This window comes from Mesoplodon densirostris, chromosome 12 (assembly GCF_025265405.1).
Source record: "Mesoplodon densirostris isolate mMesDen1 chromosome 12, mMesDen1 primary haplotype, whole genome shotgun sequence".
NCBI lineage: Eukaryota > Metazoa > Chordata > Mammalia > Artiodactyla > Ziphiidae > Mesoplodon > Mesoplodon densirostris.
The window spans coordinates 22,551,778-22,579,668 of record NC_082672.1 but is presented as its reverse complement, the minus strand read 5'-3'; the positions used below and the strand labels follow the sequence as shown (position 1 = coordinate 22,579,668).

The 27,891-nt window shown below is 40.8% G+C and overlaps 1 protein-coding gene across 1 annotated transcript; it reads right to left on the bottom strand.

Annotated features, from left to right (window-relative positions):
- Positions 1–27,254, bottom strand: HIVEP2 (HIVEP zinc finger 2). The gene is made up of 6 exons (XM_060114325.1): positions 21,830–27,254; positions 20,427–20,581; positions 13,029–13,204; positions 9,567–9,668; positions 7,893–8,788; positions 1–2,445 (listed from the first exon to the last, which is right to left on the bottom strand). The coding sequence occupies exons 1-6, from the start codon at positions 26,996–26,998 to the stop codon at positions 1,621–1,623; spliced, it is 7,323 nt and encodes a 2,440-aa protein (XP_059970308.1). The 5' UTR covers positions 26,999–27,254; the 3' UTR covers positions 1–1,620.
- Between the last annotated feature and the right edge of the window lie 637 nt (positions 27,255–27,891).

Here is a 27,891-nt window from a genome sequence, read left to right as displayed (position 1 = left end):
TCGTATATTTATTTCTCTTTTTAAAGAACACTCCTTAATGTAATTCAATATACAAACTCGGTTTCACAGAATTATAATCCACTATATAGCACAAAGATAACCCAGATTGTGTGTGTGTGTGTGCGCGCATGTGTTGTACCCCTTCCCTTCCTTCCGTTCTCCTGAACCTACAAACAAAGGCTCTGCCCACCGTCCACGCTAACCAAAGCCCATTCTAAATGTTATGTACAAAAGACATTATCCTCCCACAAGTTCTTTTCCCTGGAAAGCTTCTTTTCCGTTCCCCCTGAGATAGCCAGGAGTGTGACACTCTTCCCCTCTGCAGTAGGGTCAAGTGGCTTCCCCTAGAGCTGATGCTAACCCTGTTACCGTGCAGACTGGCTGACAGGAAGGGCTGGGGAGCAGGTCTCCGTGCCCTTCCCCACTTCCACACCCACCCCTCAGTCCAAGCGCGACCCCTCTGTAGTAGCCTTAGTTCCAATCACCATCTCGTGCAGCAAGAACCAAGGAGATTGCTAAGCCCAGGTCTTCTCCATGGGCAGCGCACAGCACTGCCTGCCAAGCCACCGGGCCGGCCGATAACCAAGCTCAACACAGTCCCATGTGCTTTGTCACTTTAATTTTTAAAGACACCCTAGCATAGGTCTGTGGCAACCTAGTGTCCAACTGAGTTACATAAAATTGTACCAGTGATGCACTTGTACATATTTACATGGGGTGGAATGTTTTCCCATATATTTAGATGAGTATATAGATCAACATGTTCACATAAGACCAAATACTTTTAATATTATTTATAACTGATTTATAAAGCTTTGAAAAAACTCACAATAGCACATTGTTTACTTTAATGCTTTACGGTACTATCAGTTTAAAATCACATTCAGCACTTAAGTTATAGTCAATCCAGCAAACAAGAGACAAAAAAATTTACAAGAGTTAAGAACTGACTGATACATCCTTTATCTTTTTTTTAAACTAATGCATAAGTGCAGAATAAGATACTCTAGTTTAAATATCTTGTTTACAATATACATTTTTGTTCTAGTTACGCAACAGTAAATCCCATGCTTCACATAGAAAAGCAATCCACAACATTAAGAAAAAATGTACAATTTATGAAACAAAGTAAATAAATATTAGTATTACAGAATCAGAGCTGTACATAAAAGCTGTTCAGTTTTAATCATATAAAAATATGTTTTAGTGCAACCTCACATATATATTGATGCTGTTTTGCTTTACATCATTTAGATCCAAGTGTCCAAAAAAGGAAAGAAATTACATTTATTACAAAGCAGATACACAAATTCTAAAATATGTACAAATTACTGCTAAAAAATGCTTATAAGAATATAAGCAAAGTAAAGAAAAGGCACAAACATCTGTACAATTTTAAAAGTACCAGACCCAATAGGTTAATTTCAAATTTTGTTTTGGTCAGGCTCATGATGACTTGTTAATTTACCTAATTCTTTTGATATAACAAAAGTATATATAATAGCAAACTACTGTAACTTAGGACAGGCATGCTATAAACTTGATTACATCTATTTCTAGAAAAACAAAAACAAAAACAAAAGGGAAAATGTGGAAATGAAAGTCTCCATGCATCTTAGATCAATGTAGTTGACTCTTTTCCGACGAAGGTTCCTTGCCTTCCTCTGTGCTTGAGGGTAATTCTTGGCTGCCTTGAAAGCCCGACTGTTTGTCATCCAGACAACTCTTGCTGTAAAACGTGGAGTGAGCGAATGCAGTCTGTGATGTACCAAAATTGTCCTTTTCACCATCATGCAAGTCAGGGTGGGTAGCTGAGGTACAGGGCTGACCTGGCTCAGGTCCACTAAAGTGTCTAATGTTAACATGTGCACTTTCCAAGGGTTTCTGATGGGGCACCTGCCCCCGAGCTGGCTGGTCTGCCCCCAGCAGAGCGGCCTCTTCTGTGGCAATCCGGAGGGAGGCGATGGCTTTTGTGCAAGTCTGTATGTTTTCCTCCTGTTCCTGCTCTGTTGCATTCAGGCTGTCTTCTGAAGTGCTCTGTTTCATCAGTAGCCGAGGAGAGGAGGGTGTGCTAGGTGGACCCGATGACTGCAGAGCGTGAGGAGATCGCTTCTCGTGCTGCTTAGGAAGCACATAGGGATCCTTGGCGAAGGAGTCCCCTGAAGCTCCTCTCTTCTCCTCAGCGCTCTCCATTGGCAGAGGCAATGTGGGTGGAGGTTGTAAACCGGAAAGGGCCGGCGGCATGGAGTGAACCATTTGGATTCCACCAACTGGCACCATGGGGATAGGAGCTCGCACTTGCTGCTGAGAGTGGAGTGGAAGATGACTGAAGACATAGTCATTAGGACCCTCAGGGAAAAGGCTGGAGCCTGGATGTTCATAAGCACCTTCTTGGTCTCCATAGAGACTGAAGTAAGGAACCTGAGGTAATCCTCTTCTTAAATTCTGCATCGGGAAACAGAGAGCACAACGCTTAGGACCCATCACGCTTCACGCTTAGGTCACACTGTTTCATTCATTCACTCACTCACTCATTCTTTCAAGACACGTGAAGACTCCCTAATCTTTTTTTTTTTTTTTTTTTTTTTTTTTTGCGGTACGCGGGCCTCTCACTGTTGTGGCCTCTCCCATCGCGGAGCACAGGCTCCGGACGTGCAGGCTCAGCGGCCATGGCTCACAGGCCCAGCCGCTCTGCAGCATGTGGGATCTTCCCAGACCAAGGCACGAACCCATGTCCCCTGCATCGGCAGGCGGACTCTCAACCACTGCACCACCAGGGAAGCCCTCCCTAATCTTTTTATCCATTTTTTATTTCTCAAGACAAAAGAGATTTTCTCAGCGGTCTTTTAGGGTTCTTGAATGAGGTGGTGGGTCTGTGAAAAGTTGCCTTTGCTGTTAAACAGCAGTGTAATAAATCATGCAATGTGTTTTCCACTAGGTACAGAGACACATTCCAGCTCTGTTTTTTTCGTAAGATGGAATGAAAAGAAAATAATGGATAATTACCAAAAAAACTTTACTGAGCCAAAAAACACTAACAATAGATTTTTTAATTCAAAAGGAAGTTAAAAGATTACCATCTGTTTACATACTGGGCAGATTTTTAATATTTTTCTTAAGTGTTGATGAATATAAATGGAGTGACAAGCCTGAAAATAAGCTTGCTTTTTTTTTTTTTTTTTTTAGTTTTCTACAGAACAGATGACAAAATGGTGGTGATAACACAAACTGGTTACTCCAATGTGCAAGACATTGGTCTAAAGGAATAAATTCCTGCTCAGGAGACATTGAGGCAGAAGATCAGCACCAGCTTCTCCATCAAATCTTAATTCAAGGCCAGATTTTGTATGGAAACTATGCATAAAAGTAGTTAATATTAAATATTTCAAATCGTTACAACTCACATTCAACTACACAGCTGGGAACCAAAATTATTGTGTTTTAATTCTTCTGTTTATACTACTATTTCCACTTAAATATCTTCTTGTCAATTAATGGATTAATATACTTAAAATTGGGGACCAGTATTCCAGATTTTATGGTCCCAGTCCTGAAAATGGAGAACTTATTTTGTATAATTGTTTCTGTAGCAAAACCCAACTTATACTGTGAGATTATCAGATTTTAATGAGATGATGAGGTTTCAGTTACTGAGATTCATTCTTTTAATGAATCGTCATCTAAAAGAGACTCACTGTATTTTTATTTTTATTTTTTGGAGAACTTAAAATCAGAGAGATACAAATGTGTCAAATATGGTAGTAATCAGGAGAGACCAAAAAATGTTCTAACTCATTTCAAGGATGTTTCAATTCTAAAATTCAAGATATGCTCTATACCATTAATGATTCATCCAGTTCTATTTGGATCGTGAGACCAGAACGATAAGTTATGCATCGTCTCTGCTACTCTGTACCATGCTTGGCCCTTACCCTGTTCTGGGCTTCACCTTATTCAAGCCAAAAACAAATGACTTGTGCTGAAAGTGCAGGAGAAATCATGTAATCATCAACCTTATAACAACAAGCATCTCATAAGCTAGGTAAAGGGAGAATTTTATGGTATGAGAAAGAATCATTTAAATGCTACCAAAAAAAAATCCCTCTTGTACTTGCTCTGGTTTAGAAAAAAGGCATGTTTCCTTCATCCATCACCACGTAAGGTGGAAGAACATAATGCCTACAATAATGACCTTTGAAGATAACCAAATGAATCTTCTTTTAATCATGATTATCACAGATTCAAAGTTTAAAACAAAATGTAGCTTGGCTATTTTTCCATTTTGCTTTTGATTGCTATTCTGTGGTGTCCACTACATACACCTAATCAGAATGGGGATCTGTGAGGCAGCCAGAGACACAGCTGTCCCATTTCATGAGATCTCTGAGTCAAGTCTAACAAAGGGAGTGATGAACTGTCCTCTAAAAATAGGAGGTATTCAATATGTTCAAAAGCCAATAGAATTTTGTGTTAAGAGTAAAAGTGTTATAGTCAGACCTTTACTGACCAGAAATTAAATGATTACAGTCACAGAAGCAAGTGCACAAGTACAATTCCTATCATGTAACCACTTCCACGGCTCCAAATGCTGCCAGGCTTTTCCACATATCCTCTGTCCTTGAACTGACCCTTTCTTCACCCTCCAAATAAACTCTCAAGAAGATTTTTCTACTCTAATTTTTACTCCATCTGCAACACTATTCTCATAACTTGGACTTTATCATTGTAATATCGTGAACACACTCCCATCTTACTTAAAAAATCTTGATACAGAAAGATGAATAATGAATGCATGTGTGGGCTGTGTTAAGTGCATGCATATGTGTGTGTATATCTATACATATATCCCATGTACCAGATATTTACCCCACTCATCTTTTCAACAGTGTCAGTAGGTCCTCTGGAAGCAAAGGCTCAGAAGGAGGTAGGGGTGCAAAAGGTTCAGCTGGGGGTGGTGATGGGGGAGTGGGGAGTTAATATATGTGAAGGTAATGGGAAGAGGAAGCAGGTGGTCAGCTGGGGCTGATCCAGGCTCAGCCATTGACTGGGGGCTGCAGGGGAGAATGTGGCCTTGGCTTGAAAATGGAGGCCCAGCCTGAAGGTATGAACAGCTGGAGGCTGTCAGCTCACTGCATTCCTTAGAGCTGAATGGCAAGTTCTTTCAAGGACAGAAATCTGCTTGGCCCAGCCCCCTGACTGCCACAAACAGATTAAGAAACTGTGGCCAAGAGGTTAATTGACTTGCTCAAGATCACACAGAGAGCAAGGGATGGAACCGTCGGACGACACTTTTACTAGACAGTGTTCACGGACACTCTGTACCGAGGACCAGGACACACTTTCTTTGTCTCCTTGCTATCTATCTACCAAAACTTTAAAAATAGAAAAGGAAAATTTTTTGTTTAAAAAAGATGAGGCCAGACACTGTACAATTTTTTCATCATCATCCTTGAGCCACGTATGATAAATCCTCAAAAAATATTTACTGAATGAATAAAAAACTCTTTTCTCTCTCCCTCTCTTCCTTCCTCCCTCTCTCTCTTTCCCTTTCTATTGTTTATCTACCTACCTTTCTATCTATCATATATCTACCTATCTATCATCTGTCTTAAAATTAACTCTAACCAGAGGGCATTAGGGAGGAAACAGCAGGATACTAGAATCTCAGTGACTGCATATCACCTCCTCCAAACCTGCTCCCTGGGACCTACCACTCCAGACTGAACCAGGTAATGAGCATGCCACACTGGACGCAAGGTCCTTTCATGCCACAGTCACTGCCCTGTGACCCCTTGGTCAATGTTAAACAACAAGGTATTGCTAATAGAATTTCCATCTAAAAGAATTATTTTTAGGGTTATTCCAATTTAATACGTTCATACATTATTTAGAGGGGGGAGCACTCATCTACTACAGCAATCGGGAGACGTACTTCTCATAGGATCATTGATTCTTTTTTGCTCTGGCAATGAAAATCTTGTCCATACATCATAGAAAGATGAAAACCCTCTGCAGCCCCTCCAAAAAGGTGTGGTAAAGCATCAAACGGGAGGCGTTCGAGACCAAGTGTCTCTGCCTGGGGAGGATCCTCAGGGAGGATTCCAAGGTCTATTCCTTTCTATGGCATGAACAAAGCAGCCTGCTAAGAATTCTCTACAGAGAATTAAACTGGGTAATAGACCAAAGGCTCAACAGTTGGGCTTCATAAATGGTAAAGTTCAACAATTCTATTGTCTCCAGGTGAACTGGTATTAAAAAAAAAAAACTGGTGCAAACTCAATGACTAATAAAAACCAGTCTCCTTCCAACAACAACCTTCTGGCCATAGATCCAAAACTTAGATGAAGTCCTTCAGTCTACTCCTTCACTTCTTTTGCCCAAGTTGGCTGAGAGTTGCTATTATTTTTTAATAACAATAGTGTGTTGACACCAAAGGGTTATTTTTTGTGGCTGTAGTTGATCAGGAACAGGAGAGCCTCATCTCACACACTTCATCAGCATCATTGGGTCTATACCAGAAAAAGCATTTTACACCCTGGATGTGGTGCTGCAAGAGCATGAACTTCAGAAGAGCCCTGCTTTCTACTTAGCACCACCAAGACACAAAAAACCTGTGGAAATGTCCCTCTTTCTCTTAGCTTGCTAATTTATTTGTTTGACAAATAGTTACAAATAGTCCTGATAGCTACACATGTTTCCGCAGTAATTGAACCATGAAGACTAAGCTGGTGGCGGGCTTGTAAACAGAGGGTGCTGGGGGCAGGGGAGTGGAATGCAGCAGGGAGTTTTCCTAAAGTTCAAAAATGACAACCTAAGCAAATAATTCAGGGTGGTGAAAAGGTGATGAGAGGGAGGAAGGTGACCACTAGGGCAATGATAAGACGGCAGAGCTGGGAGCTGGTGGAGCTTCCTTTGGCTGTGAAGGACAGTGCCAACCCACATGATGGAAATCCAGAGCAAAAAGAGAATGGCAAAGAATAGAGCCCAGGAAACAAAAAGCACATTTAAAGCAACCAAGCTCCAAAGGTATCATTCCTCTGTCTACACTAGGTGCCTGCTTCATTCATTTTTTAAAACCCTACACAAGCTGAAAGAGACAGCAAGGTCTACCACGCTGGTGGAATGAGGCAGGGCAGGTGCTTTTCTATGGATTTGCATAAGCCTACTGCCTAAATTTCATCCATGATTGCTGCTGTTGTTATCTTAATCTATAATTAGGGCATACCATAGAAATCGCCTCTGATGCTTTCTCCCTTAGCTTTCCCAACTCCCCATTCTCTGTGGGCTCAAGATCTCACTTTACAAGGGCACTCAGTAGCAGGAAGTGGTGGTACCAGGCAGAAAAGCATACATGTTCATGCCTTTCATTTATAAACATACCAAGGGGTTCATTCTCCCCTCTTCCGATCCCTCACTGGTTTCACATGTCCACTCACTGTGGGCAAAGTAATGAGTTTATTTTAAAATATTTTTTTTGATTGAAAGTCAATGCTAATGCCTGAATCAGAATCCTTACCTGGCAAAGAGTTACATAAATGACACCTAAATGTCCCTGAGAATGTCTGTCTAGGCAGCCATGCTATTCCAAAGACATGAAAAGGTTTCAACTCCTGTCCATAATGAGTTAGGCTTAGAAAGCATTTAGAAAGATCTCCCCTGTTACCAGCTGGAAATGCTCTTCTCTGATGTAATACTACACTTGGGATAATACCACAGACATGTTACTGACAATAGCATGCAATAAAAATGTCTTCCTTCTATTTTCAGTAACCAAGTTTACTCCTCCCCATGAGAGAGACCCATGTCATAATACATTTCACACTAGTGTGTAATCAAGAGACTCCAATGTGCTTGGACTTATATATTAGAAAGAGAAAGCTAATTATACTTACAGGAGGCCCCAAAACAATTGGCTCTGCTTGCAAATACTGTCCCATGGACAACGGTGGGTTGTGGTATAAAGCCCTTCTGGGAGATGGTGCTCTTATGGTGGTCATGTATCTTCTCTCTCTTCTGGGAGAGAGGTCTCTTCTGGCCGTGATCTCTTTCCCAGGTGACACTGGCCTCCTTGGGGACAGATGCCTTCTTGGTGAAACATCTCCTTGTGATATCTCTCTTCTCAAGGCAGCTTCCTTTCTTGGTGAAAGATGTCTCATGGGCGACACATCTCTCCTAGGTGATAAATGTCTTCTGGGAGACAAATCTCCTTTGGGTATCAGATACCTCTTTGGTGAATTATCTCGACAGGGTGAAGAATCATATCCTGGTGAGGAATGGTGGCTGGAGGGTGAGAAGTCCCTTGGGGAGGAACTTGGCTCTGAAGACAGCATGCATTCTTCATCCATACAGCTAGGGATGTCTAACCTGTCTTTGTCTGGTTCCGAGTCTGTACTTTTGCTCTGGAATAACCTCTGGTATTCTGTCATTGGAGTATCTTCACATGAGTCACTTGGTGTCATAAGCTGAGTAACCTGAATACTTGGCAAAGTAACCAAATAGCTGATCAATGAAGAATGCCCCAGGGAGCTATCAGAAGGAACCCCATGGGGCACGGCGCCAACATTCACAGGTAAGGAGGAGAATCTAGGAGGCTGGGGACTGGTGCTTCTTGATCTTGTTTTTGGTGTCAAATCTCCTTGGTCATCAAAGTCATCATCATCTTCATCATCATCATCATTATCATCTCCATCCTCACCATCCGATTCTTCAGCATCTGAGAACTGATGATCAGTTGAAATGCTGGACATGCTATGCTTCTCAGCCACTTTGTGCAAATCTTCCATCGTTTCTGAAGCAATTGAACAAAGAGAGTGAAGATCAAGATCCAAACATGAAGGTTAGGAGCTAATTTAGGCCCCATCTCTTTCCAAAAGCCTTCCTCAACCCTCCAGCCCTTAGAGACAGTCCTATCTCTGAATTCCTATAACACACATGGGCACATACCTCTGTGACTCTAGATTGGTTCTTTTTTTTTTTTTTTTATGTACCTATCTGGTTTCATCTCCACCCTGTAATACAGACTCCACAGTAGGACCTTATAACTCAGGCATCATACCACTCATAGAAAACCCTCGATAAATGGGTATTAATGTTGTTAATGATGGTATTAGAGGAAAAAGAGAAGCAAGACTTGTCTCTATAGGTATAAGACCTCACGAGGCCCAGCTGACCCTCAGGTTTTCTATTGAGGTTAGTGATGGATTATTTTTGCTACTAGATTTCCTCTTAATAGGAAAAATAAGACAAAATGCTTTTCAAGTTTCCCAAAAAGTTTCATAAACTTTAAATCACTATCACAACTTAAGTGCAATTAGATCTCCTTTATGGTTCTAGATAGAAGTATTTCCATAGTAAGGTCTTTCCACCTCCTCAGCCAGAACTGAAATGCATTTCTTCTCAGTAAGTTTCAAGCAATTCAGTGTGTCAGACTTCTTTTCTATATTTAGTATTTAGTAAAATGAAATGTGATCAGTGTCTTTTTTAAATACCTAAATTTATTTTACCACCTTGGCCACAAAGCTCCAGCATGCACAGTAAAGAGTTCAGTCAACTAAAGTATGAAATACCTGCTTCCTCGGTTTCGGTATCATCCACTGATGTCATTGAGACCCCCAACTCCAGGCATTTCTTCATGTGTGCTTTAGATTTCATATGCTTTGTTAGGTTTCCTGGAAAATACAGCCAAAAAGAGAGCAATTAATTGGTTACCAAAATGTGATGATTGCTGCAAAATTCAGTGTGAAATGAACTGACTTGAGATAACAAAGATTTGTTTCTCGCCCCTGCCCCTTGTCTCTAACTTAAGAGGAACTATTTGGCTTCTGAAGATATTAACCCCAGATAGCTTCAGCCCAATCTCAGGTTTTCTGCATTCTAGAAGACTTGTCGAAGTCTAGGGTCACAGCTTTTCAAGAGTAGGCTCAAGTACAACTGGGAATCCCAGGCTTTCCTGGCTGAGAAGGGATCTAATATCTTTGGCCCAGTTGGGCCCACCTCCTTGGACTCCATATAACCAGGATGGCACAAGCTGGGTCACACCTCTCTGAGCAACTTCAGAATGAAATATTGTCATCAACACATTCACCGGACCCCAGACCTTCTGGCATTGATCAGATATAGATTAAACTCGCAGGATCCTCACTTGTCAGAAGAAAAAATATATGCAAGCTAATGTTGGGGCCAATCCTGTAAATGAATTCAAAGATCCATACAAATACTTAGCTAACTACTTATAGGAAGCATTAGTCTCAGTATTTAGCATTTATCCATCTGGCATATATCAGCAAAGTTTATGACAGCAGCTTCTAAAGTTCTGGAGCAGCAAAATTCCTTTCTTATTTATCTTGAAACTCCCACTGTTCTACGGAAAAAGAAAGAATTTTATGTCAAATATGTATTATGATGATGATAAGACATATACAATTGTCCCTTATGTAAAATGGTGTAGTACAATTGGCCCTCCATATCCACAGGTTCAGCATTCACAGATATGAAGAGCTGACTACACAGTTATACGTGTACCTAAGTACATATGTGTGTTTCTATAGATTTATATAATTGCTATATAGAATGTGAGAAATATGAAAACACTGATCCAATCACCTTTGATTTAGGATCTATGAAATTACATATATATATTATTCCATGTCATATATATAACTTATCAAAAGAGATTCAGGAAGTAATTCAGCTGTAAGGGCCATATTATTATCTTTGTGCTTTGACGCTGCTTTAGTAACATAGCAGCAAATGCTTTATTTTTAAGAGTAGGCTCATTGAATCTAGATGGAAACCCAGCCTTCTGAAATAGTTTATTCCCCTTGTAAGAGTGTTTAGCTTACTATTAATGTAATATATGAGCCACAACTCTAAACTGGGACACTGCTGTTTATTATTTTATTTATATTATTTTATTTTTTACTTAACGTTTGGCTTATTGCTTATATACCTATAAATTTTATGTGGTATTTTGATAACTCCAAACATAGAAATATGTCCTGGCCCTTACTGCTCTTTTTTATCAAAAAAATTATATCTTCAATTTTTCTAAAGATCTAAAAACTTTTTATAGATATATCATCAAGAATTCTAAAATCTGTAAATTAATTAAATATATCTATAAATTAATGGAAATCATCTGCTTCTGTAAGGGTGCAAGTGATCTGAGTATGTGGACATATGTAGATGTTAGGTATGTCAAGATAGTTTATTTAGATCTTAGTATGTGTTTCTTCTCCTATATATTTTTTTCCACTCGTTTCAAGTAGGCAGTGAGGCTTTGTGCTCTCATCCTCAGGGTAGTTTTGTAGTTAGAAATAGGGCTCAGAGACAACCCTACCCTGACTTTGGCTTATTGAAGTCTTGAACATCTGAAGGATTATAGCAAAGAGAGGGGAGCAGGATGGCAGGAAAGGGCACACCTGGAGAAGTGACACAGGCACAGAGGAGGTACCGGTCCTACAAGTGTGCTCTGATTTTGTGCTCAGATGACATGACAACAAGCACTTCAGCCAGAAGTGAAAACTGGCCAGGGGTTTCCCAGGATGATCTGCTCTTTTTAAGATTCCAAGACATTTGTACATTCCCGAAGGGTGACAAAGAAACTCCAGTAATGACCAAGAATAAATTATTTCCTGCGAAAACTCCAAGACAATGGTTCAAAGCCAAATTTAATTTGGGAAAAAAGAAATAGCTATGTGACATTTCTTCAAGCAGTGTTTCATGCAGCTATACCTACAGTTAACTCATATGCCCAGGGAATATCAGTTGTAATGACTGGCGGATTTGCAGTATTTCCTAAAACCAAAGTTTATATTTTCTTATGTCCTAGGGAGTCTCTCAGTGAAGTTCTACATAAAAGGTCTTGATCATGCAAAAGTGGATGGTATTTAAAGGACCTTATGTTTATCTCCTTTGAAATGCAAATGAACACTCCCTCCCCCTCTTTCTGGCTTACAAAGAGGCATACTTATAATATAAATATCTTTTTAATAAAGAAGAAACAGATACGTTGAGAGGCTACACATTTTTACTTCTGACAAACCAATAAAGAAAATTTAGGATTTTGTGTATAAGAGAAAATAGGTACACATTTCTCTACCAAAGATTATTTTATTTGATATTTATTTTTCTTGATGGGTAGTGGAGCAGATTAATTGGCATGCAAATCTAAAGTTAAAACATTGGAAAATGTTAGTGTTAGGTTAGTGAGGGTGTGTCTAGAGGATCCATTAGTACTTCTACAGTAAGTAGTAAAACATACTTCTACAGAAGTCATCCACCTCTAATTCACTACTGTTTGTATTCTGAGAACACTGCGTTTATAAACATTTTCATAATTTTATAAAATGATAGAAACATAATTGAAGCAACCTTTTAGTATAAAATATTTTCATATAAATCTACCTTCTAAAAATGGATTTTTTTTAAAAAAAGAGAATATCATTTCAAGGCAAGTCTTAGTTTTATGAGATTAATAGCCATGGCCTGAGAGTAAGAAATTGTCTCCGTGGTGATAAATACACAGAATACAAACTATCAAATTTCTATGCATAATTAATGCAAGTGTGGATGGAGGGGCCCACCAGGGAGTCTGCGGGTCTCTACATCATTTATAATCTTGAAACTGACCATGGGCACATGTTTTCTTTCCGGCTGCTGCCTTGCTTTTCTAATGCCATGGCATGGATTATCTCCCTGCAGTATTTCAATACGGGTGCAAAGATTCTCTAGACCACATAACATTTCCAACATGAGGTAATAGCTATCCAGGCAATTCTTAGCCACTTCCTTCGAGACAACTAGCCTGGACCTAAGTCTGTAGCTCTTACTTAGGTCATAAAAGGAGCCTCACTGTCTCATGTACATCCTCAGACCACTTAACAGGAAGAGGAAAATACATTTTGTGGGGTCACATTTTCACAAAGAAAACCAACTAATTGTCGATGATAGTTATAACATAGTATTCAGAATCTGGAGCAGCCATAAAAAAAAGTGTTTTTCCTCTTAAAAAAAAATTAGACCTGTACCTTTTGTTTTGAAGGCAAAATTACATAACTTGCATACATAAGGCCGGACATCAGTATGAGTGCGGATATGCTTTTTGAGCATGCTCGGTTTCTTACAGCGAATTCCACATTCTTCACAAATGTACTTTCCACGTCCACGTCCTCTGACATATACATAATCTTCATTTGACTTATACCTGTTAAAAAAGGGAAAATACAGTGTGTTTCCAAATACTTTTGCATGTTACACATCAAACCAAAAGCTAATCATTTGCAAGACAAATTTTTAGGAGGGACTTTTACAAACAATTATTCAACTTTATTTCTACAAAGCCTGTGAAATCTATGCAGTAAAGTCCTGAAAGAACAGATTTGGCATTGTAAGTAAAAGGGAATTTTTTTCTACATGGAGTTCAAAATGGAATTGGCTCTTCTATGAAGTGTAAATATATGGACTCTGTACAGATGTTCAATGGGCTTATATAAGCCTCAAAGAGTTGCAGAGCTGTGCACCTCACTGCCTCTGGCCAAGAAACAGCCAAAAAGTTATACTAGCATATTTAAATCATCACATATCATTTGTTAACATTCCATCATCTAAGATGTGCATACACAACACACATACACCTCTGAATTTGCTAGAATAAATATAACTGATTATAGAATTCTTCATTGCAAGTTTCTACTCTATTTTTACAATCCTGGCACGAGAGTCAGAAATTTCTAGCTTACACAGGCTGAGCTGAGCTCACCAACTGTTGCCTACAGATTTGATCTGCTCTTCCCAAGGACCATGAATCTGTACTAAAGTGAAGTCTAAATTTCAAGTGGCTTCTGGAAGGTACTGTTACATAATGAAAACTAGAAATTCTATTTTTCAATCAAATTTGCATTTGTTTCTGGAAGGATTTAATAGAGAAGTTTGAAAGGATAAATGAGGTCATCTAGTTTAATTAAATCAGTTAGATGAGCAAAGTCTTAGGTATTCACTGTAATTATCAATGGAAGAAACCTATCTAGTGCTCACCATCCATCATATTTTGTTTAGAATACAAGGAAACATGACCTATCATAGATTATAGCAGCATTCTACTGAAAAACTCAATGAATATCATTATCTCTTAAATCTCAGGCTAGAATGATGGGTCTAATGTCATTCTTGGGAAGATATTCCTTTCGAAGGGCTCTTTTTATAACTTCAAAAGGTAAAGTGACCTACAAAATGCCCTAACTCAGTGTGGACTGACTTAAAGGCACTAGATTTACAGTTTTGTTTTGTTTTGTCTTACATTCTAAAAGCATTGCAAACTTCTCTATTTTGTTCTAGCTAATCTATCATCAGAAATAAAAGCAAGTTCAACTTCATTTGTCCAATCCACTGAAGAATATTTAAGAGAGAAAATCCATCCAACATATTTAAATATCCACTCTGCTATGGATACTATTTAATCTTAACATTATCTATCTTTTGGTCAGTACCAATCCAGATGAGAATTGAATAGTATCAGAAATATGAATAGTCAGTTTTGCATGCTTTCTGCTCCTTTAAATCTTTCCCACTTAGGGACAAGGAATTTCCAAAGTCAACTTTTTCTTCAAAACTATTTTGAACTTTATTTTTCCTCTCACACTGTCTTTTGTAATAAAGAAGAAAAGAACCTAAAAATGCAAAGTATCTTTCATCTTTTAATATCACTATTCTCTGCCCCAAACTTAGGGCATGAAATTACCTAAGCATGAAATTACCTTAGGATGAAATTACCTAAGGACTATAGAATAAAACAAATAATTTTATAGAAAGCAACTTTTCTTCAGGGAAGGGTACTTTAAGCTTACTGTGGCCCAGGCCCATCATTGTACTTGATGTACAATGTATTATCTTCAACTAACACTATTTTAATGTCTCAGCTGATTAACTTGCTTCCAGAATGAAAATAGAGTAAATTTTGTATAAAATATAACTGTATAGAAAAGTCTGCACAAATAAAATATTTACCCTTCAACAGTTCTGCAGACGCATGAATTTACTTGATACAAGAATTAATGGATTTTGAAAAAATAATTAAATGATGTGATGAATTGGGCGATTGGAATTGACATGTATACACTGATGTGTATAAAATTGATGACTAATAAGAACCTGCTGGGTGGGATAGGGAGTGTGGGAGGGAGGGAGATGCAAGACAGAAGGGATATGGGAACAGATGTATATGTATGACTGATTAACTTTGTTATAAAGCAGAAACTAATAAAAAAAAACCCACTAACCTGAAAAAAAAAGAACCTGCTGTATAAAAAAATATAAGATTCAAAAATTAAAAAGAAAAAAAGAATTAATGTAATTTGAAAAAATAATTAAAAGGTATGTTTAATTAAATTACTAAGTCTATGAATTAAATAGTAATAAGAAATATATACACTTAAAAATTTGGTCAGTAATACTTTTTTTTGAACTTATCACTTTGCAATCGGCAAAATAAGAAGTGGTAACACACTTCTTGGAATAAACAGCTGATTACCACCAGGCAGAAGATGGATCACAGATTAAGGAATGATATCAATTACAGGAAAAAATCTGTAAAAAATACAAACACATGGAGGCTAAACAATACATGGCTTAATAACCAAGAGATCACTGAAGAAATCAAAGAGGAAATCAAAAAATACCTAGAAGCAAATGACAATGAAAACATGATGACCCAAAACCTATGGGAGGCAGCAAAAGCAGTTCTCAGAGGGAAGTTTAGAGCAATACAATCCTACCTCAAGAAACAAGAAACATCTCAAATAAACAACCTAAACTTACACCTAAAGCAATTAGAGAAAGAAGAACAAAAAAAACCCCCAAAGTTAGCAGAAGGAAAGAAATCATAAAGATCAGATCAGAAATAAATCAAAAAGAAATGAAGGAAACAATGGCAAAGATCAATAAAACTAAAAGCTGCTTCTTTGAGAAGATAAAATTGATAAACCATTAGGCAGACTCATCAAGAAAAAAAGGGAGAAGACTCAAATCAATAGAATTAGAAGTGAAAAAGAAGTAACCACTGACACTGCAGAAATACAAAGGATCATGAGAGATTACTACAAGCAACTATACGCCAATAAAATGGACAACCTGGAAGAAATGGGCAAATTCTTAGAAATGCACAACCTCCTGAAACTGAACCAGGAAGAAATAGAAAATATAAACAGACCAATCACAAGCACTGAAACTGAGACTGTGATTAAAAATCCTTCAACAAACAAAAGCCCAGGACCAGATGGCTTCACAGGCGAATTCTATCAAACGTTTAGAGAAGAGCTAACAACTATCCTTCTCAAACTCTTCCAAAATATAGCAGAGGGAGGAACACCCACAAACTCATTCTACGAGGCCACCATCACCCTGATACCAAAACCAGACAAAGAGGTCACAAAGAAAGAAAACTACAGGCCAATATCACTGATGAACATAGATGCAAAAATCCTCAACAAAATACTAGCAAACAGAATCCAACAGCACATTAAAAGGATCATACACCATGATCAAGTGGGGTTTATCCCAGGAATGCAAGGATTCTTCAGTATATGCAAATCAATCAATGTGATACACCATATTAAAAATTGAAGGAGAAAAACCATATGATCATCTCAATAGATGCAGAAAAAGCTTTCGACAAAATTCAACATCCATTTATGATAAAAACCCTCCAGAAAGTAGGCAGAGAGGGAACTTACCTCAATATAATAAAGGCCATACATAACAAACCCACAGCCAACATCATTCTCAATGGTGAAAAATGGAAACCATTTCCACTAAGATCAGGAAAAAGACAAGGTTGTCCACTCTCACCACTATCATTCAATATAGATATGGAAGTTTTAGGCACAACAATCAGAGAAGAAAAAGAAATAAAAGGAATCCAACTCAGAAAAGAAGAAGTAAAGGTGCCACTGTCTGCAGATGACATGATACTATACAGAGAATCCTAAAGAAGCTACCAGAAAACTACTAGAGCTAATCAATGAATTTGGTAAAGTAGCAGGATACAAAAATAATGCACAGAAATCTCTGGCATTCCTATACACTAATGATGAAAAATCTGAAAGAGAAATTAAGGAAACACTCCCATTTACCATTGCAACAAAAACAATAAAATACCTAGGAATAAACCTGCCTAAGGAGACAAAAGACCTGTAAGCAGAAAACTATATGACACTGATGAAAGAAATGAAAGATAATACAAATGGATGGAGAGATATACCATGTTCTTGGACTGGAAAAATCAACATTGTGAAAATGACTATACTACCTAAAGCAATCTACAGATTCAGTGCAATCCCTATCAAACTACCAATGGCATTTTTCACAGAAGTAGAACAAAATATTTCACAGTTTGTATGGAAACACAAAAGACTCCGAATAGCCAAACCAATCTTGAGAAGGAAAAACGGAGCTGGAGGAATCAGGCTCCTGGACTTCAGACTATGCTACAAAGATACAGTAATCAAGACAGCATGGTACTGGCACAAAAACAGAAATACAGATCAATGGAACAGGATAGAAAGCCCAGAGATAAACCCATGCACATATGGTCAATTTATTTTTGGCAAAGGAGGCAAGAATATACAATGGAGAAAAGACAGCCTCTTCAATAAGTGGTGCTGGGAAAACTGGACAGCTACATGTAAAAGAGTGAAATTAGAACACTCCCTAACCCCCCACACAAAAATAAACTCAAAATGGATTAAAGACCTAAATGTAAGGCCAGACACTATAAAATTCTTAGAGGAAAACATAGGCAGAACACTCTATGACATAAATCACAGTAAGATCCTTTTTGACCCACCTCCTAGATAAATGGAAATAAAAACAAAAATAAACAAATGGGACCTAATGAAACTTAAAAGCTTTTGCACAGCAATGGAAACCATAAACAAGATGAAAAGGCCACCCTCAGAATGGGAGAAAACATTTGCAAATGAAGCAGCTGACAAAGGATTAATCTCCAAAATTTATAAGCAACTCATACAGCTCAATATCAAAAAAAACAAACAACGCAATCCAAAAATGTGCAGAAGACCTAAATAGACATTTCTCCAAAGATATACAGATTGCCAACAAACACATGAAAGGATGCTCAACATCACTAATCATTAGAGAAATGCAAATCAGAACTACAATGAGGTATCACCTCACACCAGTCAGAATGGCCATCATCAAAAAATCTACAAACAATAAATGCTGGAGAGGGTGTGGAGAAAAGGGAACCCTCTTGAACTCTTGGTGGGAATGTAAATTGATACAGCCACTATGGAGAAAAGTATGGAGGTTCCTTAAAAAACTAAAAATAGAACTACCATAAGACACAGCAGTCCCACTACTGGGCATATACCCTGAGAAAACCATAATTCAAAAAGAGTCATGTACCACAATGTTTATTGTAGCTCTATTTACAATAGCCAGGACATGGAAGCAACCTAAGTGTCCATCGACAGATGAATGGATAAAGAAGATGTGTCACATATATACAATGGAATATTACTCAGCCATAAAAGGAAACAAAATTGAGTTATTTATAGTGAGGTGGATGGATGTAGAGTCTGTCATACAGAGTGAAGTAAGTCAGAAACAGAAAAACAAATACTGTATGCTAACACATATATATGGAATCTAAAGAAGATATATATATATATATATATATATATATATATATATGGTTCTGAAGAACCTAAGGGCAAGGCAGGAATAAAGATGCAGGAGTAGAGAATGGACTTGAGGACTTATATATACTACCAAATGTAAAATAGATAGCTAGTGGGAAGCAGCCGCATAGCACAGGGAGATCAGCTCGGGTGCTTTGTGACCACCTAGAGAGGTGGGATAGGGAGGGTGGGAGGGAGATGCAAGAGGGAGGGGATATGGGGATATATGTATATGTATAGCTGATTCACTTTGTTATAAAGCAGAAACTAACACACCATTGTAAAGCAATTATACTGCAATAAAGATGTTTAAAAAAAAAAAAAAAAGGAATGATTGGGACATAGCCCATAACATGGGACAATGAAATGAGGAGAAAATTAAATATGGCCCACCCTTTTGGATCATCAAAACACAGCAATAAAATGTTCACATATGCTTTTTCATTTGTGTCCTTCGTTAGTGGAGATGGGCTCCTCAAATCATACAGTAACTGTGAAAGTCTCGCTAATCTAGTACAAGTGCGCTGTTATGAAGAAGACTGTTGAATGTAAGCGTTGATTCAGTCACAGGGATCACTCAGTCTCTATAAAGTTAAAATCTCTATTTCCCTTGTTTGTGTTAAAAGATGAGGAATGTGAAAAAATACTGAGACAGGCTTCACGACTACAAACAGCTGTGGCTTTAGTGGTGACAATACTAGGCATCCATCCAAGGGGGCCAACCTTACCAGGGAACCAACTTTGATAATCCATCTCCAAACTGGTAAATCTATGTGAGAAATTGATACTTCATATCACCAACCACTCAACATTTTAGAGTCAAGCAGATTACATTATTTTGTTCTCCAAATATAATTAGAATAAAATCATGCTCATGGAAATATGTAAATTATAGGTCTGTTGCAAAGATAAGGTAGACACATCACAATCCCCAAACGTGGTTAACGTCCTTTAAAATTTTTAAATTTTAAAGCAGAAGTCTGGACTTTTTCTCCCCTGTGACTAGATTTAAGATAACTTTCTATCAAAATCTAAAACTGGACATTACACATACATGCAGTGTTTCTTAACTAGATAGACAACAAAATCATTGAACCTTATTACTTGAGTTTCTGCAACTCAGAATTCAACATTTAAAAAGAAATTCCTAAAGACAGAGAAACTGTCACAGACCAGAGAAGTTTGGGGAAACATGACAACTAAATGCGAAGTGGTTCCCTGGCTTGGATACTAGAACAGAAAGAGGGTATTGAAGGAATTGGTGAAATCCCAATAAGGTCTGGACTTTAGGTAATAATAAAAACAATAAAATAAAACTAGTTTCTAGGTTTATACATGAGTGTGCATGACTGCATTTTTGTAAGCATAGAATAAAAATATGTCCATTAGTAACACAACAAATGCCTATAAAAATAATACCAAAGAATGAACAAACTTAGACAATATCAAGAGTCCAGCAATTTAGTCGATTTCATATTAAATTAGAGGTATGAAAATGTAAGGCAGAAGTTCGAACCATATACGATAGGGACATTTTCATTAAAAGCAAGTCATAAAAGCAAGGGCACGAGCTCATTATCTATTACCAGACAGACTTCAGAAATGTGTATAGAAAAAGGAATTTGCTTTATGCTTCAGACCAGAGGAGATATGACTTTTCCATGCAGACACTCAGGACCATTTATGCTGAATTTAATGGAATACTTTACATTTGCACATGTGTTTCCTTACCCTCCTTCAAAGATTTTAATTCGAATGGGCTCAGCTTGTTTGGATCCAATATCCTTATCTCCATGAATATCTCCTTTCCCTCTTTCCTTTAAGATATTTCCCATTAGTTTCCTTTCTAGCTTGCTGCCAAATAAAAAGGTCGCATCAGGTTTCATCTGTAGGCCAAAAAGAGAGAATCACTTCGTATGCATTCCCTAAGACACAGAGGAAGCGCACACATCCCACTCTTCCATGATCTCTGAAAATCAGCCTAAACTCTATGCTAAAAGGCCATAGGCTGGCTACATAAAATAAGGGACAACAGGGATAAAATCAGAAAAGATGACAGTTTCTACAGAATAAATTCAACATTCTGTTAAAAAAAAACAAAACCCAGGGCTTCCTTGGTGGCGCTGTGGTTGAGAGTCCGCCTGCCGATGCAGGGGACACGGGTTTGTGCACTGGTCTGGGAAGATCCCACATGCCGCGGAGCAGCTGGGCCCGTGAGCCATGGCCGCTGAGCCTGCGCATCCGGAGCCTGTGCTCCGCGACAGGAGAGGCCACAACAGTGAGAGGCCCGCGTACCGCAAAAAAAAAAAAAACCCAACAAGACCCCACTAGCACTGACACTGTACAATACTAATAACAATGTTAAAACATGTTCTGTTTTTGGAAGTAGCAATTCAAGCAATCTCTATGCGTTTAGAAAATATTCTCAAAAATTATTAAAGAGAAATGGTAACTGAAATGAGTAAATATATTTTATATTTTATTTATTATATATTTTTGTTTAAGACCTCCATGTATTTCTTTATTAATTTAGCATAAATTCCAAAGTGGCCCTTATTAATATTTTTATAATCCTACATGTAAGGCAATAATTGTTCATGTAGGAATGAACCTGCTAATCCCTTGGAAAAATGAGTTTTGAGAGAAATATATAAAAAATAAATTTTAGTAAAACGAGAGCCAGTGGGAACCACCCCTCCCTCAGAAGTTCGCCAAGTTCAGTTCTAACGCCCTGCAGCCTCCTTCCTGATCTTTCCTCTCCTGTGTCCACTCCCTGTTCTATGACCTCATTTCACAATTTCCTTAAGTCCTCACATCAAAGGAAAGCTGGTCTGCTAGGTCACTAACACAGGTCTGAACGGAGAGGAACTCAAAGGAATTAGTCCCTGCGGTGGGATTTCACTGCACCTGGCTGAGGAGACACTTTGTGCTTGGTACTTGCCTAAGTACTGACTGGTACTGACCCCTCATAACTAAGTTCAGGGTCAGTGGGTAAGGCCTGTTTGCAGAGGACCCCCTCCCCAACTCTGGTCTTCATTTTACTTGTATGTTTTTTTCCGTACGTCCTTCACTACGTATTCTGCTCAGCCATCAAATCCACAACACAGAATGCTTTCAGAAACAATATTTGTTACCCGAGCAAACTGCTTCCAAGCACTTGATGACGTAAGCTTGCCGGCTCCAGGTCTGTGCATAGCAGCCAGGGTATAAATTTCTGCGGTGATTTTTTGCTTGGACCTCAGAAGAGCCAGCGTGGTCTTGGTGTTCAATCCTGATGGGTTTGGGTTACAGGAACTAATGCACCATGAAGCATATACCGAGGATTTGAAGGTGGCCTGTTGCACGTAATTGGGTTTTGTATAATTCAAGAAGCACCAACTCACAGTCGTTGTTGTCCGCAGACTGGGGAACTGCAGAATCTGCTGGAAATCTACCACGTCCGTGAAAAGAAGAGTCGAATTTGCCACTTTCCCGCTTGGGTCAGACGCTCTGGGGACCAGCACGCCGGCAGGCAGCTTCTGGCCCTTCCCTTGCTCTTCAAGCTGACTATCCCCGGGTGGCAGTGAGGAAGTCTGGGGGCTCATGCTCATATCAGACGCCGTCTCATCAATGTCTAATTCGTCGGAGGACTCTTTGCTTTCAGAAGGCCCACTGGACTTCTGCCCCAGAGCGGGGGCCCTGGAGCTTGCAGGGAAGGGTTCCCTCAAGGGCACGCTGGCAGACGGGTGGTCTTGAGATGAGGAGGGGGACGGCGAGGAGAAGGACGATGACGCTGACGGCAAGCCATCCTTCGGCTCAGAAGCACAGCCCTGTCGAACGAGCTGGGGCTTCTGTGGGCGGGAGAGATCCTTTTTAATGTCGGAGTTGGTCAGCTCCACGGCGCTGAGCTCCTCCACGATCTGTCCGTACATCTTCTCCTCCTTGACCCTTTTCTGCTGCTTTGTTTCCATGAAGAGTTCCAAGCTGCTGGCTGGAGAAAGCATCCGCTTGCTGCCTCCCAGGGTGGCGACGCTGTCAGAGGTGGAAGGTAAACATAAGGGGATCGAGGATTCCAAGCCAAGGGGTATGGTCTGAGGTACTTTCCAGATGGGGCACTTTTCCAAGCCTGCGTGCTGCCCCAACACCTGGGCAATGTTAAATCCTATCCCTTGCATGGCCGGGTTGGTTACCAGTGTTCTCTGGGTCACATTCTCATCGACTTTGCATATGACAATGGCAGGGCTGTTCTGCCCAAGCATCTGAGAAATGCTTGTGTACATGACGCTCCCATAGGACGGTACGTGGGTCTGGATCCTAACAGGAACCACTGTTCCTGGTAAGGACTGTAAAGGCCCAGCGTTTGCTGAGGTGAACTCTTCTTGAAGAGCCTGCTCGGAGGGAGTATCTGTTGACTTGGTGCTCTCCCCTGACGGAAACTTTGGAAGAAGGTTCTTGGAGTGTAGCCCTGATGTTCCTGAATAACCCGGGTAGGTTTGCTCTTTCGTGTGCGCATAATCAGCGGATTTCTTTCCAGTGTGCTCCACCACAGGCTCCAAGGGGTAGCTGGGGTGAACTTCTGCCTGGAAAGAAGGCTTTCCATAGCTCTTTGGAGCGTGCTGAGCCAGGGGATGGGGGAAGTGTGCCTGCCACCAGGGGGGCTGCTGAGCTGGGAAATGAACCATACAGACGGTAGGATATTGGAACTGAAACAAGGTGTTCTGGATTGGAGGAAACGGAAGAGTCTCTTGATGCGGAAATAAATGTGGCTGTTCAGTCAAGTGCTTGCTTGGAATATAGGATGTCGGTTGTATGAAGGGATTTCTCAGAGACTCCTGACTCTCCAGGTGCATGATCTGTTGCTGGGCCAGGTGGAGTGGTCCTGAGCTCAGCTGGGCACAAGGACCCACCACCTGCTTCCCTGGGTCCTCTGCCTGGAGGGCAGGAAGCACAGAGCACGGGGCGTGGTGCCACGTGGACCTGAGGCTGCCGTGCAGATGTTCCAGCTGTTCCTGCTTCACGCTCAGATCCGCGGCGGCCTCCCCCTGGGCGATCTCGGGAGAGCCACTGAAAGAAGCCTGTCGCACCAGAAAGCATTTCTTTCTCTCCCGGGATGGGGACAAGGCGGATGCCGACGCCCCTGCCACCGGAGCATGGGACAGATTCCCATAGTCAAATGATTTGCTCCGAATCTCTGGGACTTCCGTGGGGTGAGGACAAGGCATCTGCTCGGACGAGCAGCGTCGCATCTCCTTTTGGTGGTGGTGGCCTGGGACGGACAATGAGTATGAACCAGCAGGGACCGTCAGAAACTCTGAGTGCTTCCCGAACTCATCCGGCTTGGGAGGTGCCGCAAGCTTCATGGTTTCTTCTCTTTCGAAAGACATGGAGAAACTGGAGCTGTGCGACAAGTTACTTTCTTGACTGGGGCTGCGGGAGAGGCCGGTGCCTGTGGATTCAAAGCTGGATTCCCCGGAGGAGTGCTCCATATCCGCGAGCCGCAAACGCTTCTTTTTGGGCGGCAGCTTCTCGGCCGGGAGCTGGGAGAGGGTCTCACTTCTTTGGGGCCACTGAAATTCCTCCACCGGCTTTTCTGGCTCTTTACTCTGGGCCTCCTTCTCCTTCTCTGGCTTGTCAGGCTCCTCGGTCACGCGGATCTCGGGGACCTGGATGTTGTGCTGACGCACGAGGCGGGGCTGCGCGTGGTAGGGTGGCTGCGCGACCTGCTGCGAAGGGGACGGCTTCCCCCCGCCTTCCGGGCTCTCCCCGGGCGGAGCCCACTCTGGGCTCACCGGGGCCTCTGAGATCTCACTGTCACAGGTCTCGGAAGGCGACGAGGCTTTCTCCTGGGCGCTAGCGGCGAGTTCAGCGGACTCGGACCTCTCAAATGAATTGGGGCGGCTCAGCGAGTTCGTGTGCTGAATCACAGAGATCACATTGCCGGGAGGTTTCCTGCCCCCTCCGTCGGACGGCTTGTCTGAGTCAGCAGCTGCGGGTGACTCCTCGGACCCAAGCGATGGACTTCCAGATTGCAGCGGGGGTCGACACGGGTCAAAGCGCTCCGAGTGACCATGAGAAGGGTTTTCCTGGCCAGCCAGGCCGAATCCACTCCTGGCTCCTTCCTGCATCTGCAGCTTGGGCTCGAAATCTGAAGTCGCGATGCCCAGGGGCATGCTGACGACGCTACTGCAGATCATTGGGGTGTCCTCCTCGTCCCCTACACTCTTCTCTTTCCGGCGTTTTCGATTTTCACAAGTACTTCCAAACATGGTTGGCAGTCCCTGCAACGGCCCCGAGGGATCCATGAAATACTCTCCACCATGTTTCAAGGGGCTGATGCAGGAAACATCCCTGTAGCTCTGCTTCGGTGCCTCAGAATCCTCCCACTTCTTATAGGGCTTCCGACAGACATCATAGTCATACCCAACCCTGTCCCCGGGAATCAATTTCTTTTCCTTCAAGGATGGTCCTGTGATGCTCTTTGACATCCTGCCGTGGTGTTCTGCTTCCACATGCCCCTCCTGTACCGAAGGCAGCTCAAAAGCCGCTTGTCTTCTTAACATGCGCTGAGGGGGTATTCCTACAGTCCCTGGATAGAACACATCATCAGAGCCAGTCATTCGTTCATCAAATGAGTGACTTCCTCTCAAAGAAGGAGGAAGACTTAAATTAGTTGCTGAAGAAGTTGGCATTGAGTTGCTTCTAATAAGGGGTGAAGAGTCAACAGGAGCTTCTAGGAGAACTGGGCTGCTGCCTTGGAAACTGGCTGGATAAAGTTTTCCTTCATTCCTGATAGATGATGGAATAGCCTGGGATTGCCTTGACTCGCTGTTGAATTTAGTGGATTTCAGCATGCTTGTCTGACTGGGGTCGATCTCTCCCTTGCTTGGGATCAGCTGTGAAACAGGATCTTCAAACATCTTGACATCCAACCTGGTGTTGACGTGAGGTAATGAGTCCATGGTGCTCTTCCTACCCATCGTGGCGCGCTCCTGACTTGCGGTTGTAACACTGAGTGTATTTCTCGGACTAAGCCGACAGTATTTTCCAAAGATGATTTCTTCATAAGACTTTGCATTTGTGTTTGGAGGGCTTATCTGCTGCTCTGCACTTTCTGAGCGGGAAAAGTAACCAGAGTCAGTGCTTCCTTTACTGTGCGGGCTCAGAAGGTTTAGAGATGGCTCAGAATCTTGTCCTTTTTTCTCTGACAGTCTTAGTGCAAGTTTCTGTTTAACTGTGTGAGAGTCATCAGCCTTAGTATTTAAAGACGGATTTGGTAGCATATCAGTGCCAATATACTGAGAGCTTTCATTAGGTAAAGGAAGCCCGCTTTTGGGGATAATCAAAATCGGCACCTTCATTGGACCTCCCAGTGATTCTTCCAGTGACCCATGATAGACACCTCTGCTGGCGATATCCAGCGGCATGGGTGGGCCGGGACTCATTTTGTCAGAAGCCTCAACAAACAAAGAACTCTCCTCATCTGTGTCTGTACTCTGTTCACCGTCTGAATGTATTTCTGCTTCTACGTCAATAAAACCGGCCTCTAGGTCCAATTTAGATACAGCTGACTCTGTGAAAGGGACTAATCCCGCCTTAATTGCATGGGCATGTGACTTCCTGTGCTTGTACAAATTGCTCTTTGTCTTGAAAGAGAAACCACAAGGTATACATGGATATGGCCGCTCACCAGTATGGGACCTGATGTGTTTTTTCAATACGCTGGGTTTGGCACACGCCCTGCTGCAGTAAGGGCAAATGTACTTGCCGGGCTTTTTGGGTTTGTGCTCTTTTTTGTGAGCATCTTCCGACTGTTCGATACTTTTCTGGGAGTATTGGCTATAAGCAGGGTTCAGACTTGAAATCTTTTTTCTAGGATAACTACCACTGTGGCCGTGTATAGGAAAGGAAAATAAGTCCTCGGAGGCAACAGATGGCAAAGGGCCAGGGAAAAGCCACGGAGGGCCTTCAAGGCTCTGATGTGGCTTGTTGCTGTGCATGACCCCCTGTGGCAATGAGTGCTGAGGGAAAGAGAGTGAATGTTGGCATGAATAAGGACTCAGACGGTGCGGTGGGTATTGCTTCTCTGTGACTTGCTGTGCCACTTCGCTAGGTGAGGCCAGTTTCCCAGAACCAAAGAGTTGTGCTGATGCTGTGTTTCCGATATGCTCAGGATCTATTTGTGGTTGCCGCTGTCCTTCTTGACTGCCAAAAGTGCTCATCTTAATAACAGCTGATTGTTCCTGTCTCCATCTACCTGATGCTTTATCAGTTTCTCCAGACCTTGAGGTAGCTTTTTGTCCTAGAGCTGTGTCCCCAGTGTCCATTTTGTTATACAAGGTCTCAAGTGCTAGTTCGCTTGAAAGCCGTGCAGACTCATGGAGTGTCTCCAAAGCTGTGCCTTTCAAAGCTTCCTTGCTTCCATGTTCCAGGGTGTCTGCAAACTTGCTGAGTGCTCCTTCTCTTTGGAACCTTCCACACCCACACCGTAGGCTATGGGCATTAGATGGTAATGTCCTTGGACCAGGGCTATAACACAGTTCTCTCCATTGTAGAAATGTCCATCCAAAAGCTAAGTGCAAATCTATAAAGATTTCTTATGGCATTTGAATATTTTCAACTAGGGTGAAATTGGGGTGATGAATATTCTAGGAGAAATTTTGCCCATCAACTAGAGCAAAGTTCAATTGCCAGTTTCACTAAGATAAAATGGCCTGAAAGAAAACGAAACACAAAGAGATTGTCATAATAGTTATCAAGCAAGAAACCAAAACCAATCCTAAATAAACAGCCTGAAATTGGATAAACTGAAAATTTTTTTACTCCAAGAAATCCTTTTTATAGTTGTTACATTAATTCCACAATTAAAGGTTATTAATTTCAAACAGCATTAAGTCATAAGCATAAATCTCCTCAATGCTTAACTTTTGGTCATCCTTTAAAATACCCCTTAATTTTGGTCAGAAAAGCATTTAAAGGAAAACTTTTGATACATAGTATTTATAAAATCACAAGATTTTTAAAAGCCTTCATTAAAATAAATTTAGAGTTATTTCTAACCAAGTTTTATGACTTACATGCTAAGTGTACTACATATTTCTCTATATAGATACATTTCATAGGCTAATATAAAATATATGTTAAATATATAATATAATATAATTTATAAGTATATAATACAACAGTAATATAAAATGTTATATGTATTATATGTAATGTT